Raw genomic sequence first — 25,229 nt, 5'->3', positions numbered from 1 at the left:
GATTCAGGACTTGGAAGTTAGGGAAAGAATAGAAAAACAGAAAGAAAGTTTTGTGAATCATAATGTCCTTAATGGCTCAATATATTTTTTAACTTTTTAAAATAATATTTTGTTTTTTCAACAACATGCAATGGTAGTTTTTACCAATCATTTTTGGCAAGATTTTAAGTTTTACATTTTTCTCCCTCCCTCTCTTCCCTCCCCACCTCCTCAGCAATCTGAACTAGGCTCTGCAAAAAGAGCTGCTATGAATATTTTTGTACTTTCCCCCTTTGTCCTGATCTCTTTAGGATATAGACTGTAGTGATATTCCTGGATCAAAGGTTTACACATTTTTATTGCCCTATGTAGCCTAGTATATTCTTAACTTATACTTTTTCTAGAGCTAAGCACTATTTTTTCATCCTTGGGGAAGGTTTTCACACCAGGATCTGTTCATTTAGTGAAATTACAGTTCCACTGTGCCCAAAGGGCAACAAAAATGTGCATATCCTTTGATCCAGAATTACCACTACTGGGTCTATACCTTGAAGAGATGATGAAAAAGGGTAAAAACATCACTTGTACAAAACCATTCATAGCAGCCCTGTTTGTGGTGGCAAAGAATTGGAAATCAAGTAAATGTCCTTCAGTTGGGGAATGGCTTAGCAAACTGTGGTATATGTATGTCATGGAACACTATTGTTCTATTAGAAACCAGGAGGGATGGAAATTTAGGGAAGCCTGGAGGGATTTGCATGAACTGATGCTGAGTGAGATGAGCAGAATCAGAAAAACACTGTACACCCTAACAGCTACATGGGGGTGATGATCAACCTTGATGGACTTGCTCGTTCCATGAGTGCAACAATCAGGGACAATTTGGGGCTGTCTGCAATGGAGAATACCATCTGTATCCAGAGAAATAACTGTGGAGTTTGAACAAAGACCAAGAACTATTACCTTTAATTTAGGAAAAAAACTTATCTTATTGTCTGATCTTGCTATCTCCGTTACTTTATGTTTCTTCCTTAAGTATATGATTTCTCTCTCATCACATTCAGTTTGGATCAATGTATACCATGGAAACAATGTAAAGAGTGGCAAATTGTCTTCTGTTGGGGGGGGAAGTAAGATTAGGGGAAAATTGTAAAACTCAAAATAAATAAAATCTTTAAGAACAAAAAAAGAATTTGGAGTTAGTATCTTGGTTCAAACCTGTTTGAGCCTCAGTTCCCTCATTTGTAAAATAAGCAAGTCAGACTAAAAAAATCACAGTTCCAGATTCATAAATAAAAGTTAATCACTAAAATGATGGTGAATTTTCTGACAATATCAACTCATAAAGGTACCGATTAGTTATAATCTGTGTTGGTAGGGAGAATACCTCCCTAGATGATCTTTTTTTTGGGGGGGGGAGGTTGCAAGGCAATGAGGTTAAGTGGCTTGCCCAAGGCCACATCGCTAGGTAATTATTAAGTATCTGAGGCCAGATTTGAACTCAGGTACTCCTGACTCCAGGGCTGGTGCTCTATCCACCTATGCCACCTAGCTGCCCCCCCAGAAGATCTTTTGATCGAATGAGTTTTGATAGGTTTATCAAGAGTATATCTACTTTGATAGCAGCACAGAGTTATTTTAGTACTTGGGATAATAAAATATTATTCATGAGAGGCAGAGTGACCTCATGCATACATATTTACTAGCTGGGTAACTCTAGGCAAATCATTTAACCTCCCTCATCATAAAATGAAGATAATAGTAGTAAAAATACCCATAGGGTTTTTAGATTAGGAATTAAATGAGAATGTATATAAATTAATAAATGTATATAAATATAAACATATATAAATAAGTTGCAAGTCTTAAAGAACTAAATAGACTTTAATATTATCATTATTAAAGTTCCAAAAATCATTATAAAAGTTCAAAAAATAAAATGCCAATATACTGGAAGGAAAATGGATAATAGCTAAACAAAAATTTATGTGAAAAGAAAACAGAAATTTGAGAGGATTATAAACTCAGTAAATTAATAGTGTAACATGCTGACAAAAAAAAGATAAAGCTAACTCAACCTTAAGATGTATGAATAGAAATTTAGTATATAGAAAGAGGGAAATTCTGACTTATTTATTTTACAATTTTATTCTGCACTGATCAGACCACTAACATAGTACTGTGTTCAATTCTACTTAATTTTTTTTTCATTGATTTAATTTCATTGATTGCCTTTTGTTTGTACATCAGACATTTAGGGATCTACCACTCAATAAACTCTCCTAATGATAAAGTAAAAAAGCTAAGCAAAATCAACAGACCAAATAACCAAGTCTAACAGTCCACACAACATTCATAGTCCAATACTTTACAACTCAGATAAAATTCCTCAGCATTCACAAGTACTACATTTTAGAAACAACCCTGAGAATCTAGTATTTCATTACTATTTTTTTTTAGGTTTTTGCAAGGCAAAAGGCAAGTGGCTTGCCCAAGGCCACACAGCTAGGTAATTATTAAGTGTCTGAGACCGGATTTGAACCCAGGTATTCCTGACTCCAAGGCTGGTGCTTTATCCACTATACCACCTAGCCACCCCTATTTCATTACTTTTTAAAAATATGACAGGACCAAAAAAATCATTCCCGTTAAATGGTGAAGTTTACTATCAAAAAGAGAAGCATTGGAGAGTATCTGATAATTTTTTTGTTATTTTTTACTCAAGTATTTGAAAGGTTGTTAAGTTAAAATTGGATTAAGCTTGTTTCCCCTCACTCTCACAGGCACAATGCTTAGAAGTGACTAATCTTGGGCCATCTCCAGTCATCATGATCTATATCTTGCCACTGGACCCAGATGACTCTGAAGGAGAGGGAGTGAGGCTGGTGACTGCACAATCCTCCCTTACTTAAATCTAGTTCACTTACAAGTCATGACATCTCTTTCCTAATGTCATGGTTCTCTTTGAGAACAAGGACGACAACAACAGAAGTAATGAGAGAGAAATTTTAGATTTTTAAGGATCAACTTTCTGAAAATTCAAGTGGTCCATAAGTAGACTGTTGTTCATTGGAAAGTGGCGAGTTCTATATGAAGAAAAATCTTAAAGCCAAAGGCCACTCACTTGTCAAATCTGCTGTAGAGCAGATTGCTATGCATGCCTATGTTAGATAAGATGATCTCTAATGCCTGGTCTTTTCATTTCTGATATTCTACAGTTATATGACTGATGGACAGAAGTTATATAGAGAAGCAGATTTCAGCTCTAGATCAAGACAAATTTCCTAACAAATTAGAGTTACTCAATAGTGCAACAGAATATCCTGTGAAGTAGTAAGTATTCCATTTCTTGATGTCTTCAAGACTAGATTGATATTGTGAAGCATTTTGATTTGAAGTGAAATTCAGTGCACTAGCACTTGGTGTTGGGAAGACAAATTCTGGTTTTAACCTTTCATTTGTATGACTTTAAGTCATCCTCTGATTTTCAAATTCCTCATCTCTGAAGTAAAAATAATTATACTTGTTCTATCTATCTTATACCACTGTTTTTGTCAGGAAAGAACTTCATAAACTTTACAATATGACATATATGTGAATTATTATTAGGCAACCTTCTTGTTTCAATTATTGGACTATACCTTTTTCTTTTAGGGTTTTTTTTTGCAAGGCAATGGGGTTAAATGGCTTGCCCAAGGCCACACAGCTAGGTAATTATTAAGTGTCTGAGGCCAGATTTGAACTCAGGTACTCCTGACTCCAGGGCCAGTGCTCTGTCCACTGAACCACCTAGCCAACCCTATGACTTTTTTTTAAAGATTTTACTTATTTTTTTATTCACATATTGTTAAAATATTCTTATTTAAGAGTAAACATAATACCCCCTCCCCCACAAAAATAGAAAACCTTATGAGAAATAAAGTAAAAGAAAGAGAAAAAAGTGTGTTTCAGTCTGTGCTCTGATACCATCATCTCTGTCTTGGATGGATCACATTCTTGATCATAAGTCCATCATAGAAGTTACTTCCATATTTTTCCACAGTTGCTGTTTGATTGTAATTTCCTCCATCTATTCCTCCCCACTACCATCTATTATATTTTCTCTCTCCTTTCACTCTGTCCCTCTTCAAAAATGTGCTTTGGGGCAGCCAAGTGGTGTAGCAGACAGTGCACCAGCCCTGAGGCCAAGAGGCCCCAAGCCCACATCCCACCCTAGAGACCTAGCAACCACCACCCAGCCCCATGATCCCAGACAGGCCATCCAATCCCAGCACCTTGCAAAAAAATAAAAAAGAAAATGTGTTATATCTGACTGTCCTCTCCTATGATCTACCTGCTCCTCTATCACCCACCATCCCCCCCTTCCCCCTGTCCCCTTCTCTCCTTTTTCCCTGTTTCCTCTCTGCACCATTTCTGATGAGAATGAAGGTTCCTTCATTCCCCCTTGTCTTCCCCCCTTCCAAACCACTGCAAAAGCTATATGAAATACCTTTTATATGAAACATCTTAGCCTATTCTACCTCTTCCTCTTTCTCCCAATACATTTCCCTTTCACCCACTGACTCTATTTCAAAAATATATTACACCCTCATATTCAGTTTTCTCCTGTGCCTTGTCTATAAAAGCTCCCTCTACCTGCTCTATTAAATGAGAAGTTTCATGTGAGTATTATAAGTATCATTTTTCTATGCCGTAATACATCTAGTTCATCATCATTAAGTCCCTCATATTTTACCCTTCTCCTCCACTCTCTATGCTTCACCTGAGTCTTGTACTTGAAGGTCAAACCTTCTGTTCAGCTCTGGTCATTTCAACAGAAACATTTGAAATTCCTCTGGTTCATTGAATGTCCATCTTTTCCCTGGAAGAGGATGTTCAGTTTTGCTGGATAGTTGATTCTCGATTACATTCCAAGCTCTTTTGCCTTCTGGAATATTATATTCCAGGCCCTACAAACCCTTAATGTAGTTGATGCTAAATCTTGTGTGATCTGACTGCAGCTCCACAATATTTGAATTGTGTCCTTCTGGCTGCTTGTACTATTTTCTCTTTGACTTGGGAGTTCTGGAACTTGGCTATAATATTCCTGGGAGTTGGTTTTTTTGGATCTCTTTCTGGGGGAGATTGGTGAATTCTCTCAATTTCTATTTTATCTTCTGCTTCTTAGGAGGATATCAGGGCAATTTTCCTGTAGGAATTCTTTAAAAATGATATCAAGGCTCTTTTCCTGATCATGACTTTCAGGTATCCTAATAATTTTTAAATTATCTTTCCTCAATCTGTTTTCCAGATCAGTTGTTTTTTCAATGAGATATTTCACATTTTCTTCTAATTTTTCATTCTTTTGATGTTTGAACTATTGTATCTTGATTTCTCACAAAGTAAGGATTTGTTTTCCTCAGAGACCTTTCTTATCTCCTTTTCCATCTGGTGGTCAGTTCTGCTTTTTAAAGTATTCTTCTCCTCAATAACTTTTTGAATTGTTTTACCCATTTGACTTCAGCTGGTATTTAACTTATTATTTCCTTCAGTGATTTTTGGGATCTCCTTGACTAAGCTACTGACTTTGTTTTCATGTTTTTCCTGCATCTCTCTCATTTATTTTCCCAATTTTTCTTCTACCCCCTCCTTACTTGATTTTTCAAAATCTTTTCTGAGCTCTGTCATAGCCTGAGTCCCAACTTCTATATTTCTTGGAGTCTTTAGATGTAGAAGCTTGGACTTCCTCATCTTCAGACTGAGTATTTTGGTACTCCATGGGACCAAAGTAATTGTCTATGGTCAGGTTCTTTTTTTTTCCCTTGTTTATTCATTTCCCCCAGACTGTACCTGATTTTGGGGTGTTTCCTGAACTTTTGAGTATTATTGGGACACCCCCATAAGGACCTCAGTGTGTGAGGCTCTGACTGCTCTCCTGGTCTGTGAATGACCACAAGCTCACCCCCTCTGCCATGGAGCTGAGGGGAGGGGGTCCCTGCTCTATGGGGGGCCTAGACTGCAACCAGAGTCTGACCACACCTTGGCAGTCTCCCTATACTCCCTTACATTCAGTGGGCTGAGCTTCTGTCTCTTGAATCTGGGCTGCCCTAGTGGCAACCACACTGAGGGCTTGAGCTTCATGCTCACTTTGACAGAGGTCTCCCTGTTGATCTTCCAGTTATACTTGGTGCTCCCTGGGGTGAAAGTCAGGAAACTGCTTCTGCTGCCAGGAGCCAGGTTTCCCAGGCGCCCTGGGGCTGCTCCTGGAAGGCTGAAGTTCCTTTGCTCTGGCACAGCTGCCCCTCCAATCCCATGGAACAGAGTTTTCCCTCTATTTTCCAGGTCACCTTGGACTGGAGAATTGTCTCACTAGATCTTTCTATGTGTTCTGTCTCTCGAAAATTTAGAGTCATAATCTTAAGGGTTTTTGAAATATTTTGGAGAGAGCACCTAAGAGACTCTTCTCCTGCTGCCAAATTGGCTCCACCCCCTGGAGTATGACTTCTAAGATTTCTTCCAATCTCTGAGATTTTGTGTTTCTATAAATATATTATTTTACTTATTTACTAGGGCATACACTTTATATAACTCAAAATTTCTCCATTTCTGGCATTTTTCAGACCTAAATGAAAATAAACACAAAGGAGGAAAGTCTAAAAAGAAAATCTTCTTTTAGATGAAGGATTAACTAAAGGTTTGTACAGCAAATCTTAAAATATATTAGGGTTAGGAAACAAATTAGTACTAACAAATGTTAGATAAATGAATGAATATACATTTGGATTCCACAGATTTTTTTCAGTGAAATATTCCACAGGAAATGTTCCTGAGCTCTAAAATAATAGATTAAGGCACGGAAATCAAAGGCTAAATAAATATTCAATTATTTTTATAATAGATTCTAACTCACCTCATTTGCTAAAGCAAAGGTTCCCCAGTGAATAGCTAAAGACTTCTTGGCTTGAACATCAATATGAATCCTTACAGCTTCTTCAGGGTCTACATGTTGGTGTTTCATAAACCATCTAATAAAATAGAACAAAATTATTAATATTAGGTCTAGCCTCTTCTATATAAATTGCATCCTAACATTTTTTAAAATAATTCTTTTGAGGTTTGCACAAAAAAATAAGTAAATATTATTCCTTTAATCTTCTGCAAAATAAAATCTTCCTTTTCTTTAACTAGGTCATATATCCCTTTGCAATACCAAAAAGACTGTTTTTTAGAACTGAATTACCTCTGATAGAATCATACAAGAGTTCAAAACTAGATATGTTGCATCCTATTATCTTTAACATGATTCAGTGAAGCGTAATAACAGACTCAGAATGAAAAGTCAAAAGTCAATTCTGTATCCATTGTTAAGCTTCTGAAAAAAAAGTGGATAAGAATGTACAGCATTTTGAAAGATATGGTTGCTAAGAGTCAGGAATTCTATTTTCTCTTCAGAGAAGGTTTAAATAAACATAGCATGCATGGTGCTTTTTCAAATGGTAAACCGGCTAATACAAACTATGCTTTAGGGGGAAAATACTTTTAATGGTACAAAGGGAGGGAATAACAAATTATTAAGTAACTACAATATTCCAGGGACTATGCTAGGTGCTTTTTACAAATATCATCACAAGGACTATGAAAGGCAAGTAATATTTACTCAAAGACCTTTTGTTCCTTTTGAATTATCCTCTTTCTGTTCTGCCATCCAACTACCACAAATTCTGAGTTTGAAATACAATTTTGGTTTTTCTTTTTCCTAGATTATCAGTCCTGTGAGATGCCATTATGAATAGCAAGAATCTTGAACTATGTGGAAGACAAAATAAGGCTAGTCTGCATGTAGGGACTCAATACTTCACACCACAAATTCTTATCAGTGATTACCTATTTGTATAATCTGGGTATTATTTGATTTTCTATTAGAGGAATCTTAGACTCAAGAGGCTCTTTAACAACAATAACCACTATTTCCCCAACAATAAATAGAGAAGGGCAGTTTCTGTTTTTTCAGATTTTATGGCAATTTTTGAAGTAAAAAATGTGCTTGAAATTGCTTTTTTCTTTTTTTAAAAAAACTTAGCAACTTAGCAACAATTTGCCAAGCATTTATTAAGCACCTAAAATATGCAAAGTATTTTTCTGAGTCCAGAGAGACAAAGTTTGGTTAAGACCTAATTCTTGCATTCATGATCTTAAAATCTAGTGGTGAAAAATGGCACAAACATAAATACTAAAAATAATATATACTGGCACACAGAGAATCAAGTAGTTTTATACTTAAGTATTCACATTTTAAAAGCATTTAAAGCTTTATATAAATAGTAAAAAAAAAAACCTTTATAGAATGCAAACTAGAAGAATTTTTCATATTGGTTCCATAAGTTAAAGTTTCCATAGTTCAAGTTTCCAGCTCTCCATCACACTACTGCATTTACTAGAGGGAAACAACTGACATATAGCTCCTTTACAGCTAATTGTGAGCAATCAATAATCATTTATTATATTTTTTAAGCAGTGAGGAAACAGACAAAACAGAGATGGCAACTGCCCCAAAGTAGCTTACACTGTAATGAAAGAAATTTTAAGAGGAAACTTAACAGCATGAAGGGGAATCAGAAAAAGTTTCATGTAGAAGGTTACACTTGATGTGAAGATGAAGCCTGTGATTCTTGATAGTGAAGGCAAGGAGGGAGGCATAGGAGCTAGCCTGTACAGATATCCAGAGATAAGAAAACAGAAGATGTGTGTGGATCAACAAGTAAGACATATGTCTACACTGAAGACTGCAAGGAGGGGAATAATGTATAAGAATATTAGTAAGGTAGGATGAGGGGACAGCTAGGAGGCACAGTAGATACAGTACTGACCCTGAAGTCAGGAAGACCATGATTCAAATCCAGCCTCAAATACTTACAAACTGTGAGACTCTGGGAAAGTCACTTAACCCTGTTTGCCTCATCTGTTAAATGAGCTGGAGAAGGAAATGGGAAACTGCTCCAGTATCTTTACAAGAAAACACCCAAAGGATCACAAAGAGTCAGATGTGATTGAACAATAAGGTAGAATGAGGTTAAGTTGTGAAGAGTTTTAAAAGCAGGTCAAAAATTTATATTTGATTCTAAAGTTAACAGGAAGCCACTGGAATTTACTAAATAAAGAGGCAAAATGATCTGACCTTCATTTTAGGAAAACCATTCTGGCAGCTTGAATTGAGAAGAGGCTTGATGTAGGAAGACCAAATGAAAGACTATTAAAGTAAAATTTCAGGGATAATTAAGGAGTTCCTGAAATAGACTGATGGTTATATGAATGGCAACAGCTTTACTATATGAGAGATTGAGATGAAAGCAAAGAGAAAATCTGACAACTTACTGTATGTGTAGGGAGCAAATGTAAGAAATCAGAAATGACACCAAGATTGCAAACCTGAGTAACTGAAATAACAAGGACCTTTATATGAGAGACCAGTTTTGGGGTAGAAATAACATAATATGTTTTAAACATTTTAGGCTTGAGTTATCTATAGAAATTCAGTTCAAAATGTCCAATAAGCGGTTTGGGATACCAGTTCAGAAGAGAAATTAGGATTGGATATATAGGTCTAGGAGTCATATGAATAAAGGCGGTAATAGAAATCACAGAAATTGCATGAAAAGGTATAACTGCCTGTCATAAAATAAGGAAACTGTAAAAAAAAGCTATAATAGGAGAAAGTGGTCATTAGTGAATCAGGAAAAGAAACAGATCAAATGAATCAGAGGCTTAATTAGCATCCTACTAAAATTGACACAGTGGCACAATGGATAAAGTGCCAGACCTGGAGTCAGGAAAACTCATATTCCTCAGACATTTACTACTATGCAACCACCAGGCAAGTCACTTAACCTTCTTTATCTCAGTTTCCTCATCTGTAAAATGAGCTAGAGGAAATGGCAAACCACTCTAGTCTAGTATCTTTGCAAAAAAAATCCTAAATGAAGTCATGAAGGGTCAGACTCAACTGAACAATAATTGAACAATAAGAGAAGAAAGAGATTAGGGGTCAGTTTATACCAAATCAGGAAGAAGTGAAAGATTACCCTGTTCTAGTTCTTTGGCTTTTTTATGTAAAATGGGACTTTCTGTTTATAGGACCTTAATAGAGTGAATGGGGTATGTTTCAAAGTGACTCTTCCTGCAATCTAAGCAGGAAGTAGTAATCAAATAATGTTCTTAAAATCAGTTCACATAAAATATGCCTTTTTTTCTAATGAACTCTGAGAAGTCTGCATACCTTGGTTCATAAGCTCCAATGGGAAGAGTCGCAAGATCAAAAGGTCCAAATCGTTTTCCTATCTCTTCAAAAGCAGTACAATAACCAGTGTCTCCTGCAAAGAAAAATCTATTCCAGGGCCCCAAGACAGACCAGCTGCCCCACAAAACTTTATTGTCATCTACTAGAGTTCTTTTACACCAATGTTGGGAAGGTGTAAAGACAAAGGTGATGTCATCATGTCCAGGAATACAGTTCTCTTCCCACCAGTCCAGTTCAATCACATTCTCACATCCACAATTCTGCATCCACTCTAAGAGACCCATAGGCACAAACCATCTCAGTTCACAACCAAAGCGCTCATTTAAACTAATTACAGTATTATAGTCCAAGTGGTCATAGTGGTTATGACTGATCATAACTGCATCTATTTTGGGAAGTTGCTCTACTGTGCATGGTGCTTCTCGAAAACGTTTTGGACCAACTAACTGTGATACTGAAGCCCGCATACTGAAAATAGGGTCAGTAAGAATTATCACTTCATCCATTTCCACCAAAACTGTTGCATGTCCAAGCCAGGTTACTCGTAAGCCACCTTTCTTCATTCCAGCTTTTTCAGGTTTACCAACAAAATATGGGCTAACCACTGGAAGTTCTTTGTCCAGTTCCTAAAAGATTAAAAAGAAAAAAAATAGTAGTTATTTAGTCAAGAGTTTAAATTCTAATTCATATCGAAGACAAGATCTGCTTTTGTTTAGTATTTAAATAATCTAAAGAACATGTCTTACAAAGGAGCAGCTATTTATCCACTACAACATGCTGACTCTATAACGTATTTTATGGTGGAATTTAATTATACTTTATTACAAGATTATTACAAAATTTATCAGGGCAATATTTTGTAGGATATTCCTATATAAAGAACATTTCTAACATGACAAAAAGTAGTCCTCCTCTAATATTTGATTTAGACACTCACTCAACAGAAAGTAATAATGAATACTATTTAAGCATGTAAGCTATATTGTCTTGTTCTGCTAAAGTATAAAGACTTTAATTACTGTTATTTTGGGAATGGCAGAAAGGGTCTGACTTCATCACTATAAGTAATTCCTAGTATTGAAACCCCATTCATATATATTCAGAAAAGCAGTATGTCTTTAACTCAGTCTTCTGGTTCACTGCCTTGTTGGGGGAATGGGACTTGCATAGCTCAATGAAACTATAAGCTATGCCAAGCAGAGTTACCCAAGATGGGCAGGACATAGTGGAGAGTTCTGACAAAAGGTGCTACACTGGAGAAGGAAATGGCAAATCAGGCCAGTATCTTTTCCAAGAAAACTTCATGGGCAGTATTAAAAGAATAAAAGCTATGACACTGCAAGAGGAGCCCCTCAGGTTGGAAGGTGTCCAACATGTTACAGGGAAATAAAAAAGAACAATTACATGTAGCCTCAGAAAGAACGAAGGAACTAAAGTCAAAAGAAAGCTCAGCTGCAGATATGTCTACAGATGATGAAAAGAAAGTCCGATACTCTAAAGATCAATATGACATAGAAGCCTGGAATGTAAGATCTCTGGACCAATGTGGAAGATGGAAGATTAAATATCAAAATTTTGGTATCGATAAACTGAAATGAACAGAAATGAATGAATTTAATTCAAGTGATTATTACATATACTGTTATCCTTAAAAAGAAATGGCAAAGATTTCATAGTCAATAAAAAGGTGAGTAGAACACTGCTAGGATTACCTCAAAAAAATAGAATAATACTTGTCTGAATTTAAGGCAAACCATTTCACATCACAGAAATTCAAGTCTATGCTCCAACCACAGATGACCAAGAGGTCAAAATTACTCTGTTCTATGAAGACTTATAACATTTTCATAACAGCAACAATAGATGTTACATTCATCTTAGGGAATTATAATGCAAAAGCAGAAAATCCAAAGATAACCAAAATAAGGCCAAGTTTAACCTTGGAATGTAAAATGAAACAGGGCAGAGATTTATGGAGTTTGGTTAAATAATTCACTGGCTAAAGCAAACAGTCTTTCCCAACAATTACTTAAAGATGACTCTACTCAAGGACATGACCAGATGATCAGTGTTAAAAATCAGACTGATTTTAACTTCGAAGACAAAGGTGAAAAAACTTTATATAGTTAAAATAAGACCACAGCTAAATATAGTTCAGATCATCAGCTTCTTATTGCAAAATACAAATTGAATTGAAGATAATAGGGAACCATCAGATAATATAGGTATGATTTAAATAACATCCCTTATGAATATGAAGAGGAAGTGATGACTACATATAAGGGGTTATATCTGGTAGTTAGAATGTCTGAAGAACAACTATGGACAGAGATTTGCAATACTGTATAGAGCAAGAAAGCAAAATAGTTATCCGATGAGGCTTTACAAATAACTGAGAAAAGAAGGAAAGCAAAAGGTGAAGGAGAAAGGGAAAAGATATACCTAACTGAATGCAAAGTTCCAGAGCATATCAAAGGGGAATAAGGTGTTTTTTTTAAGTGAGCCAAGAACTATACATACTAGAGAATGAAGTCAAGTGGTCCTTAGGAAGCATTGTTAACAATAAGTACAAGTGGCAGAATTCAAGCCGAGTTATTTTAAATCCTTTAAAAAGTAATGCAGATCTCTGCTCCGCCGGGGCGCTCGGAGGCGGCTGGACCCCCCGTGCCCCGGGGTCACCCCCCCCATCCCCCGCCTGGCGCGGGAGCGCGGGAGCGCGGGAGCGCGGGAGCGCGGGAGCGCGGGAGCGCGGGAGCGCGGGAGCGCGGGAGCGCGGGAGCGCGGGAGCGCGGGAGCGCGGGAGCGCGGGAGCGCGGGAGCGCGGGAGCGCGGGAGCGCGGGAGCGCGGGAGCGCGGGAGCGCGGCCTCGGGCATGGCCGCCGCGGGGGCCGCCTCGCTGCGCCTGGCCGCGGCCGCCGCCCGGTGGGTGCTGCGCAGGCGCCTGTGGGCGCACTACCCCAGGGTGCTGGAGCTCCTGGGAGCCCTGAAGGCCGCCGCGCCCGAGCTGGTGCACTCCCGGCACCACGCGCGGCTCTGCTTGGGGCTGCGGGCCAAGGTGGTGGTGGAGATGATCCTGGCGGGCCGGCCCTGGGCCCTGGTGCTGGATGCCCTGAGCCACCACTTCCCGGAGCCCGGGCCGCCCGAGTGCGGCTCCACGGCCGGGCGGGATGGGAAGATGGAGGCGGCGCGGGAGGCCTTCTGCCAACGAGTGAGACAGCTGGCGGAGGATCCCGAAGGCTTGGCCGATCAGCTGCAGGAACTGGGACAAGAATATGGGGAACCCTTCCTCCTTGCCTTGGAGAAGTTATTATTCGAATACCTGTGTCAGTTGGAGAAGATACTCCCTGTGCTACAGTTGCAAGAGCTGAAGGAAGTTTTAAGAGGAGGAATGCAACCTGAAACCTTGGTCCCTCTTCCCCTTGGCCTGACTCAGTATTGCATGGACTTAGGGTGGCTACTTCAAGAGTCCCCAGCTTTTGCTTCATCGAGGGGGGCGGAGCCCCATGAGCCGCGTCCTCCATCTTCTCCCCAGCGGGAACAAGCATGCCAGGATCCTATTCCCACAACTAAACCCAGCACTCCCTTTCCCCAGGGGCAGGATTCGAGGCAATGCCCAGAAGCCCGTGCCACTGGTCGGGACTTCAACCTGGCGCCTCTGGGTCACCGGCAAATCCAGACAAATGATACATCTGCCAGGGGGTGGTCATAAGGACCGGCCCACTGCCATGTTCTTCCCATTCCGGAGTATGTGCCTCCCGGCTCAGGAGGAAATTATGCACGGAAACAATAAAGAACGTGGGAAGTCCATGGCAGAACCAGCAGGTAACGTGGGCACAAGGTCCATCCCTCATGGAAAACACAGAAATTCAGCTCACTCCCTCCAAAGGAGGGCTCAGGAACAGGGAAATTGGACTTATGATGAGCCCCCCTCAGAACAAAAGGAGTGAGTTAGGAAACACTGTTTCCTCCCACACTAGATTTTTCCATCTCACCCTCTGTTTTTTTTTTCCTTTATACCCCAGGAACTGCCTGGATTACTCCCTGGAGCCCTCGAGGCTGCCATTACGTGCTGCTGGGGCCAGGGAGCCAGGTCGGTATTCCCTACTTTGTGTTGGGGGTTGGGAAAGGGAATGCTCATTCCTGAGAGCAATCTAGAATCTCAAGGAAGGCCAAAGAACTGTTTACCTCAGGAACAGGTTTGATTTTGGTCTCCCTCCTACAGTGTATTCCCCACCTCTGTGCAGCTCGTGGTTACCCTTAGGGGACTTGGTTCTGGACTCTGACGAGGAAGGGAATGGCCAGAGGGGAGGGAAGGTGAGTGGGATGGGGCAGGGAGCTTGGGAGGGAGGGGTCAGGTCCCTCAAAAGGGAGAGAGATAGCATGCTGATGGTATCTGTGTGATGCGGTAACCACTGAGGATGACCACACCTCCATAAACCCCTCTCTGCAGAAGTTTCTTGAAAGTTATCAGAAGACGAAGTTTGGCACCCTGATCCCCACCTTCTGCGAATACCTCTCCCCTCTTCAACAAAGTTCTGTACTTTCCCAGGCCCCTTCCTGTGGCCAGACTGATCCCAATAAGACCCAGTGGCTTAGCTCTCTTTGATGTGACTATGGTGGAATCTCACCAACCTGTAGTAAGAGAATTGGAAAATGGACTAAGCAGATTTGGCTTATGCTGGGGGCCAGGTCCCTTTATTTTGGAACACAGGATTGGGCTTACTTTATCGCATTATCACGCCTTCCTTGTTTTGTTTTTTTAACAGACAGTGATTAAATTTTGAATCTTCTATAATGTTGTCTTGGCTATGAGGTAAGGCAGGCTAAAGGTGCCAGATGGTCTCTATACAGTGTCCCAAATTCAAGTTCCTTTCAACTGATCCAGGAATAGGATCCCTTGATTCCTTTCCTTAGGCTCTGGGCCCAAAGTAGCTGAGAAGCCTAGAAGAGGCAATCCCAGAGAGGGTGACTTTGAATCTTGGATCCCACTATACAAATGACTCTCATTTGCAGGTCAAAGTACTAGATGTATACTTTTGTAAATTCTCATGCCATCCTAAATAATCTAATGTAATACTAATGTTAATGTCACTCTCATCACAAGAATGAAATGGAGCCAGGACTATGGAATGTGTAAGACAATAAGAGCCAAAATATAGACACCACCTAAAAGATAATGTTGGTTTAACTCCCTTGGTTTTACAGATGAGAAAACAACTGAAGCCCAGGAAGGTTAAATAATTTGCTCAAAGACATCAGGAAAGACCAGAGTTAGCCTTGAATTTCTGGTCCCACTTAAAACTCCAAGTGCACTCATTCACTCTACCAGGTTCCTGTCCACGCTGAAAATGTGTAGCCCAATTAATTGAGCAAATGTTCCAATGTCCTCTGGAATAATCTAACTTTCCCTGTCTTAAGCAATAATACCTTTCCATATCTCTTTGACTCTGAGGGAGTCTGCCTTTCAAAAGGGGCCCAGAGTTCCAAAATTCTTGTAGAGATATGTGATCCCTAAAGGTAGTTTTGGTTTGTACATAGTGCTTCTCAGTTCTTTTTGCCAAGCGCCAGACTTTAATGAAATATGATAACTAAACAATGAGAATCAAATAATAAGCAAAGTGCTACTATGTGAAAAAAAAAAGTAATGCATTCAATTTGCCAGTAAGTTTGGAAAATTCAACAATGGCTACTGGATTGGAAAGGAACATTTTATGTCCCAATCCTACAGAAGGGCAATGCCCCATAATATTCAAATTACTGAACTCCTTTCACACTCCAGGAAGGAAGTCCTTCTAGTCAAAGTTACAGTTTTTCCATTAGCAATGTAAAGCTGTGAGAGTTGGACTAAGGAAAACTGAGTGCTTCAGAATCAATGCTTTCTAATTGTGGTGCTGAAGAAGACTTTTGAGAGTCCCTTGAATGTCAAGATCATCAAATTATTCAATATTTAAAGAAATTAATTCAAGCTATTCACAATGAGAAGATGGAGCTCATGGGAAAAGACTCTGGTGTTGAAAAAGATTGAAGTCAAAAGAAGGGGCAACAGAGGATGATATAGCTTGATAGTGTCCTAGAAGCAATGAACATGACATTAGACAGACTTCAAGAGACAGAGAATAGAATAGAGGAGCCTGGAGAACAGAAGGGCCTGGCATGCTTTGTTCCATGAAGTCATGAAGAATAGAACACTTAAGAAGTTAAAAGATTTGCCCATGTTTACTTATCCAGTGTGTGTGTGAGAGATGAGACATGAACCTGGGTTTTCCTGGTTCTAAGGGCAATCCTCTAGCCTGTGTGTGTGTGTTTTGTTTCTATCTCTTTATATGTTTATTTTTTTCTACCTTCTGATTCTGTTTCTGTTTCTTTCAAGTCTCAACTAAAGGCTCACCTTCTACTGGAAGCCTTTTTTTTTTTAAGTTTTTGCAAGGCAAATGGGGCTAAGTGGCCTGCCCAAGGCCACACAGCTAGGTAATTATGAAGTGTCTGAGACCAGATTTGAACCCAGGTACTCCTGACTCCAGGGCCAGTGCTTTATCCACTGCGCCACCTAGCCGCCCCAGAAGCCTTTCTTATACTGTATATATCTTGTTTATGTATAGTTGTTTGCTCTATTAGACTAGGAGTTTGCCCATTAGACTTTTCTTTATACCCCAGGACTTAGCCTAGTGTCTGGCTTGTAGAATCACTTAATATACATAATAAAAGCTTGTTGACTTGACTTTTAGTTCAGATTGTGACTTGGGAACTCATTGTGAGGAATTCCCACCAGCAATGCAGAACAAATTGTGTCCCACAACCTATAGATTTAGATAACTGCCAAGGGAGTCAGAGATCAAGTGACTTGATTGATCACACAACCAGATGTGTTAAAGGAGGAGTCTTGAACCCCAATGTACTGACCCCTTAGGTCAGTTCTCTTATCTGTGTACTCTGATACCTCTCTATGGGGATATGTGTGTGTTTGTGTGTGTGTGTGTCTGTCTGTGTATGGGTATGGGTGTGGGTGTTATACATCTTCCATTCATTTCTCAATAGATTTTTAAAATTTGTTATTTTTAAAATTTATTACTGATAAAAGACAAGCAGCATAGGCCACAGTCAACAGAAATTTAAAAAACTAAAGCAATATGTATAATTGAACAGTACACTAAAACTTACTTAGAAAGCAAAACTCAGAGGACTTTAAAATTACTGATTTTCATAGCTGTTGAATACAAGCAAAAAAAATTGATATTTTAACTTAGCGATTCCAGGAGCCCAGCTTGCTTTCCTAAAAAGATGTGGATCACATTTATATACTAGTAATAAATTTTCTGACAATGGTTTTCTAACTTCCTTTTTTCCAATGCTAAAATACTCACATACCTCCACAACTTATGTTAAATATGCAATTTCTTTTTTTTTAGGGGTTTTTTTTTTTGCAAGGCAAATGGGGTTAAGTGGCTTGCCCAAGGCCACACAGCTAGGTAATTATTAAGTGTCTGAGCCCAGATTTGAACCCAGGAACTCCTGACTCCAAGGCCAGTGCTTTATCCACTATGCCACCTAGCCACCCCAATATGCAATTTCTAATACAAATGACCCTTAAAATTAAGTGAAATACATGATGTGAGATCCAAAAAGGAATAATTTTGTGAATGACTAATCATTCAAGTTTGAAAAATCTTCAGTTTACTGAAAGCAATGAACATTTTTAATAAAAAATTTGACCTATAAGATCCAAGAGAAATGTAAGGTAAACTTCAAAAACTAATTACAAGAGACTCAAAGAAAAAATTATTTATAATTTGGGCATGGAAATATAATCCATATGTCTAAAAATATCATTAGTAATTGGGTAGTTCAAAAGTAAGATCAGTGTAGAGCTGAGTAGGATGAGATTCTAAAAAGGAAATGATATCGGAAAAAGGTAAAAAGAGAAATTATCTCATACAAATGAGGTGGGAGAAAAAGAACTGATACATAGGGATTAGATGGGGAATGGGGGTTGGTAGTTCTGCATGTCTTTCATTGGGAATGAATTAAAGAAGGAACATTACATATTTATCTAGAAAGGTATAAAAGCCTTCTAAATTCAGAAATAAAAGGCTATTGATATAGAGTGAAGTGAGCAGAACCAGGAGAACACCAAGAGCCACATTGTGTGATGATCAATTATGATGGACTTAGCTCCTCTCTCAGCAATACAGTGATCAAAGACAATTCTAAAAGACTTGTGATAGAAAATGCCATCCACATCTAGAGAAAAAACTATGGAGTCTGAATGGAGACAAAAGCATACTATTTTCACTTTTTAAAACTTGTTTTATATTATATAAAGGAGGGATCCTTGGAGGGGGGAGATTAGGAAAAGGTGAGTAGGATAGTAGGTAGAAGTAATGAGAAATGAGGGTTTGTTTTCTTCAGGAAATGTTAAAAAAAATGATAGATACCCTCTAGATTTGGGAGAAGAGAGAAAACTGAGGCATGGATATAGAACAATAGGGATCATTTAACATTTTAAACTTTTTTTTACAATGGTGTGTTTTTGAATTAAGGTAGTTTGGGGTTAAAAATGTATTCAGGGGGCAGCTAGGTGGTGCAGTGGATAGAGCACCAGCCCTGGTCAGGAGGACCTGAGTTAAAATCCAGCCTCAGATGCTTAATAATTACCTAGCTACATGACCTTCGGCAAGTCACTTTACCCCATGCCTTAAATAAATAAAGTTTTTAAACGGTATTCAGAATTTATAAAGTAGTTTTTGCTATCAGCTAATACAGTTCAGATGTATTTCATTTAGTACCTTCTAACTATGAACTGCAATATGAACCCACCCATTGCATTAAATAACTTGAAAATAACTAAATCTTTTATTCTAAGATTAAAAGAAAAATCTAAATGGTTTAAAAGGCTAATTCAAACAGAGAACCATCTCTTTAACAAAGAATTTAAAAGGAAGGAAAAATTAGCTCAGCAAAATTAATATACTTATCTGCCAAATAAAAATAATAATAATCATGATGATGATGTGATGTTGTTGTTGCTGTTGTTGTTGTTGTTATATAGTGCTTATTATCACCAGGCACTATGAGCAGAAGTAAGGAATAAAGAGGACTTGTTGACTTCAGGAACTCAGACCTCAAATTATTCAGTTTGATCCTCACAGTACCCTGGGAAATCATCCCAATTTTACAGATGAGGAAACTGAGACAAACAGGCATTAAGTTTCACCCAGTTTCACACCGCTGGTGAGGTTGGATTTGAATGCCATTCTTTCTGACTCCATTTCCATTTACCACCTACCTGCTCCTATATAGTGTTTCAAACCCAGATTTCCCTACCTCTGCAAGGAAGTACACACATTCTCATATTTATTCTTTGGAGGCAGGTTTGATCTTTTTAATTTGACAGAATCACATAATTCTAGAGTTTGAAAAGACCTTAGTAGCTATCTGGTAGAGCCTAACTGTTGTCGTCCAGGAATGAAGATGATGGGGATATGAAATAAATGATGACATGACTTGCTAGTAATCTTGATCAAAGTGAAGGGATATTATGCAAAGACACCATTCTCACCATCTCTTCCAGAACCTTCAGAACCCAATGGCCTGATTGGACAGGACAACTGGTATTGATCTGGATAAATAGGAGACCTTAATCATTTAGATGTGAGTCACTCCCAGGTCACCAGGATACCTTGGCACTGTGGAATCATTATGTTTAGGGGAGAGTTGGACTTAGTAACATTGTCAAATTCCACAACTGGTTATGCTCCCTTATGGTTCCTCACCCAAGTAGATATATCCAAAGCCTGGAACCACGTTACACCTCACTGCTACTAGGCAACAAAGTAAAACTATCCTGATTATTCAGCTCTCTCCCCCAACCCAAAGATAGAATCTGATGGTCTTTAAATCTCCAACTTTAATTCTCTGTAAATGCTTTAGCTCTGGTCCTTCTTACACTGTCCAAGAATTTCACCTCTAGCAGCAGAGTAAACAATGCTACTGGCCATCCCTCTTAATCACAGTCCAGTTCCAAAAACCAACAAACTAGAACTGGTATCCTATTCCATTAGCTGAAGCTGGGGTATTCAGGCAACTCAAAGCTTGCTTTGAACACTAATTTTTTTCTAGTCCAGCCTTAAAGTGCCACTTGGTGGGGCGGCTAGGTGGCGTAGTGGATAAAGCACCGGCCCTGGAGTCAGGAGTACCTGGGTTCAAATCCAGTCTCAAACAATAAAATTACCTAGCTGTGTGGCCTTGGGCAAGCCACTTAACTCCATTTGCCTTGCAAAAACCTAAAACAAAACAAAACAAAAAGGAACCTCTTCTAAAACCTTGATAACTGGTTGTTCAAGTATTGATTTGAAGACTGCCAAGGAAAAGTAAGTCATTAGTTCTTGAGGGTAGCCCATTCCATTTGTGGTCAACTCTAATTGACAGGAATATTGTTCTAACATTAATCCCAAAGTGGCTTCTTTGCAAATCCCACTCATTTCTCCTGGTTCTGTTCTGTGAATCCAATAATAATCCAATTCCCGCCTTCATTGACAACTTAAAAGTCCTCCCTCCTCCAATCTTCTTCTATCCAGGCTAAACACACCAGTCCTTCAACCAATCTACATGTCACAGATTCAAGGTCCTTCACCATTCTAGAAGAGTTTTTCTGAATGCTCCCCAATTTATTAAGGTCCTTAAACCAGAACTAGACACAAAATAAGATTTGATGAATGCAAAGTTCAGAGGAAGCATTTAGATTGATGTCTTTTTATTTTCATTTACATGTTTGCAACTATGTATACTGTTTTTCTAGTTCTGTTTACACTCCTTTGCTTCAACTCATCCATGTCTTGCCATGCTTCTCTAATATTCATTAAATTCATCATTTCTTATAATGAATTCTATTATATTCCTATACTACAATTTGTTTAGCCTTTCCCCAATTGATGAGCATCAAATTTGTTTCCAGTTCTTCATTACTACAAAAAGTGCTGCTATAAACATTTTGGTATATATATAGAACATTTCTTTCTGATCTTAAACTCCTTGAGGCTTAGGTATAGTTTTGTGATCTCTAAGTAAGTAAGTATAGACATTTTAATCACTTTCTTCATATAATTCCAAACTGTATTCCAAAATGGTTTGACCAATTCACAATTCCATCAACAATACAATTTTGCTTTATTATTCTCATCTTTTGTCATTTTTGTCAATTTGCTGGGGGCAAGGTGAAATCTCAATGTTGTTTTTATTTGCATTTCTCTTATTGATGATTTGGAGTATTCTTAATGCTGCTAAGAGTTTGCAATTCTTTTTCTAAGATCTGTTTGTTCATGTTCTTTAATCATTTATCTCTTTTAAAAAATGCCTTTTTGGGGCAGCTAGGTGGCGCAGTGGATAAAGCACCAGCCCTGGAGTCAGGAGTACCTGGGTTCAAATCCAGTCTCAGACACTTAATAATGACCTAGCTGTGTGGCCTTGGGCAAGCCACTTAACCCCATATGCCTTGCAAAAAAACCTAATATATATATAAAAATGCCTTTTTGATTCCACCTAGATGTCCACCACTACCTCAAACTCAACATGTCTAAGATGCAACTGGCTGTATTTCCCCCTTTAATTTGCTTTCCATGTGACTTCATAATTACTATCATTGACAATACCATTCATCCTTTCTCCCATGCTTGAAACCTTGACATTCTACTCTTTTTTCTTCCTCAACTCTCATCCAATCATCTACCAAATCCTTTCAATTCCACCTCCAAAACATCCCTTGCATCAGTCTTCTCTATTCTTACTGCAATCACCCTAAGATAGGTATTTTATTACTATACAACTGTATTGAAACGATTTTAAAAATTTCCTATCTTCACTCTTTTCCCCTTTCCCATCTATCTATCACATATATCACTGATAGAATATCCTTACCACACATGAATTAAGTACTTCTAGATCAAAAAATATTCAGTATCTATCAAGTAAAATTCAAATCCTCTGCCTGTTATTCAAGGTTCTACATAACCCACAACTACCCTGCTTTGTTTCATATTACTACGCCTCATAATTCTCCACTCTAACCAAAATGAATTTCTAAAATGTCCCATTCCTTCTTTTCACTTATAATCCTACTCATTTCCTAAAGTTCAACTCAATAGTCACCTCTAAAATCTTACCTGATAATTACTCATCTTTACCCAGTCCTTACATGACATTTTATTTTGCAACACTGTAACCCACTTATGTGATATTACATATATAACTTTACAATGACAGGTTTAACAAAATGTTTACTGAATTGGGACTGTCTTCTTCCCAGTGCACTTCATCTAAACTTGGTATTTCTTCCAACATATGCTGCCATGTATTTCACTCTAACAAAACTAACAGAAATCTATGGTTAGCTCAATAGATGCTGAAAAAGCCTTTGACAAAATATAGCATCCATTCCTATTAAAATACAGGAATAAAAGAAGTTTTCCTTAAAATAATAAGCAGTACCTATCTAAAACCATCAGCAAGAATTATGTAAAGTGTATAAACTAGGTGCATATCCATTAAGATCAGGGTGAAACAAGGATGCTCATTATCATCACTGCTATTCAATATTGAATAGCCTTAGCAATGAGAAAAAAAAAAGAAATTGAAGGAATTAGAAATGATGATGAGAAAGCAAAACTTTCATTCATTGCAGGCAATAGGTTGGAATGCTTAGAGAACTCTAGAAAAAATCAAATAAACTATCTGAAACAATTAACAACTTCAGCAAAGTGGCAGGATATAAAATAAAACCACATAAAATCATCAGCATTTATATATATATATAATATATATAATATATTACATATATTATATATAATACGTATATATATTCATATAATAAAGTCTAAGAGCAAGACTTAGAAAGAGAAATTTCATTTAAAGTACCTGTAGACAACATAAAACACCTGGGAATCTACTTCCCAAGACGAATGCAGAAACTATATGAACACAATAACAAAATGTTTTTCACACAAATAATTGTCCTAAATAATTGGAAAAATGTTAATTGCTTATGGTTATGCTGAGATGATATAATAAAAAAGATAATTCTAGGAAGCAATTAGGTGGAATGCCAGTCCTGGAGTCAGGAGGTCCTGAGTTCAAATCAGGTCTCAGATGTTTAACACTTGCCTAGCTATGTGAACTTGGGCAAGCCAGTAAACCCCATTGCCTTAAATAAAATTTTTTAAAAAAGACAATTCTACCCAAATTAAATTACATATTCACTGACATCAAAACTACCAAAAACTATTTGACAGAGCTAGAAAAAATAGTAACAAAATTCATCTGGAGCAACAAAAGGTCAAGAATATCAAGGGAATTTATGAAAAAAATATAAACGAAGATGGCCTAGCTATATCAGATCTAAAACTATATTATAAAGCAGCAATCATCAAAACTGTCTAATACTGGTTACACAATGAACAAGTAGATTAGAGTACTACTACTACAAAGAAAAGTAGTAAATGAATACAATAAATCTACTGTTGACAAACCCAAAGACATTAGCTTCTAGGATAAGAATTCGCTATTCAACAAAAACTACTGGAAAACCAAAAAATGGTGTAACGAAAACTAGGTATAGACCCACATCTCACACCCCATACCAAACTAAAGTTGAAATGGGTACAGGATTAGGCATAAAGGCTGATACCACAGGCCAATTAAGAGAACAAGAAATAGTCTTATTTCTCAGATCTATGGACAGGGGAGAAGTTATAATCCAACAAGGAAATAGAGAACATTATAAATTGCAAAATGGATGATTTTGATTATTAATATATTAAAAAAGGCTTTACATTAATTAAACTAATGCAACCCAGATTAGAAGGTGGCCGGCTAAGATGGTGGAGAGAAGACAGGCACAGTGCTAAAGTCTCCTGATCTCTTCCCCATCTATCACATAAAACAAACCTCTTAAAAGAAATCTGACCCACAAAACCCAGAAAGAAAAGCCAGGAGAAAGAACATCTACCTCAGGATTTGTCTCAGGCAGCAGCATCTTCCGAATTCGGGCAGGTGAGTCTGGGCTCAGAGGGAGGATCAGCCCTGGATCAACCAGATTAACAGATGAATTGGAGCTGAGAGTCTGAGGGCCGGAGAGCTGGACCTGCTGGATCAGCGGTGGGAGCTAGACTAAATGGCAGGGGCTTGAGTCAACTAGGGAGCAGAGGCGCTGGTGTTTGTGCTGTCCCCCTGGAGCTTGGGGATGGGGCTGGGGGCAGAGTTCCGGAGCAGGAGAGCTGGGGACACCATCCCTGGGCCCCTCTGACCTGAGGAACTCAGAGTCCCATTACAGCTCAGACTTTCCCAGAGTAAACAAATGCAAACTACTTCTGTCTCAGGCCCAGGTGTGTGAGCAGAATGACCAGCCCAGCTAAGGAATGACCTCAGGCCAGGGTAAAGCCCACCACTGATTGAAGGCAAAAGAATTCAATAGCTCCAACTCCTCCCTTCATGGAAAGGCAGAAGGCCTCAATCAAGGTCACAGACACTCCAGAGAAAGCAACCAACACCTCCTACTGGCCAGCCAGAGAAACTGCACTCAGTGAGTAAAGCCTTAGCGATCCCAAGCCCCGAGAACCAGCCCCTCCCCAACTCAGGGATTAGCAAAATGAAGGGTCAGCAGAAAGGTGAATCCATAGAAAAATTATTGGAAGGGAAAGACCCTAACTCAGAGAGACCTGGAACCTCTGAGGAAAATACAATCTGGTCTTCAGCACAGAAAGACTTCCTTGAAGAAATAAGGAAGAATTTAAAAATCAACTGGAAAATTTGGGGGAGACAATTAATACCTTGCAACAAGAAAAAAAAACCTTAGAAATTGCAATTGGACAAATACAAAAAGAGAATAAATCTCTCAGATCATCAATTGGACAAATACAAAATGAGAATAATTCTCTCAGATCCTCAATTGGGCAAATGCAAAAAAAAAATAATTCTCTCAAAACTTCAA

At 38.4% G+C, this 25,229-nt stretch overlaps 2 protein-coding genes across 7 annotated transcripts in view; one reads left to right on the top strand and one right to left on the bottom strand.

Annotated features, from left to right (window-relative positions):
• NAPEPLD (N-acyl phosphatidylethanolamine phospholipase D) overlaps positions 1-25,229 on the bottom strand; it is a 110,582-nt gene that overhangs the window by 7,728 nt on the left and 77,625 nt on the right. For all 6 annotated transcript variants that reach the window (XM_074193996.1, XM_074193995.1, XM_074193997.1 and 3 more), the window contains 2 exons: positions 10,232-10,878; positions 6,869-6,983 (listed from right to left, as the gene is read on the bottom strand). In XM_074193996.1, the coding sequence (XP_074050097.1) occupies positions 6,869-6,983; positions 10,232-10,878 (762 nt within the window). The remainder of the gene's footprint in view (positions 1-6,868; positions 6,984-10,231; positions 10,879-25,229) is intronic.
• On the top strand, positions 11,583-20,400 carry LOC141493561 (TERF1-interacting nuclear factor 2-like). The gene is given in 5 exon segments (XM_074195019.1): positions 11,583-11,608; positions 12,875-13,945; positions 13,947-14,195; positions 14,275-14,566; positions 14,703-20,400. Coding segments are annotated over 5 exon segments (1,794 nt in total). The 3' UTR covers positions 14,859-20,400.

Source organism: Macrotis lagotis, chromosome 7 (genome assembly GCF_037893015.1).
Source record: "Macrotis lagotis isolate mMagLag1 chromosome 7, bilby.v1.9.chrom.fasta, whole genome shotgun sequence".
Lineage (NCBI taxonomy): Eukaryota > Metazoa > Chordata > Mammalia > Peramelemorphia > Peramelidae > Macrotis > Macrotis lagotis.
Note: the sequence above shows the minus strand (reverse complement) of the source record. Positions and strands in the feature narration are given on the sequence as shown.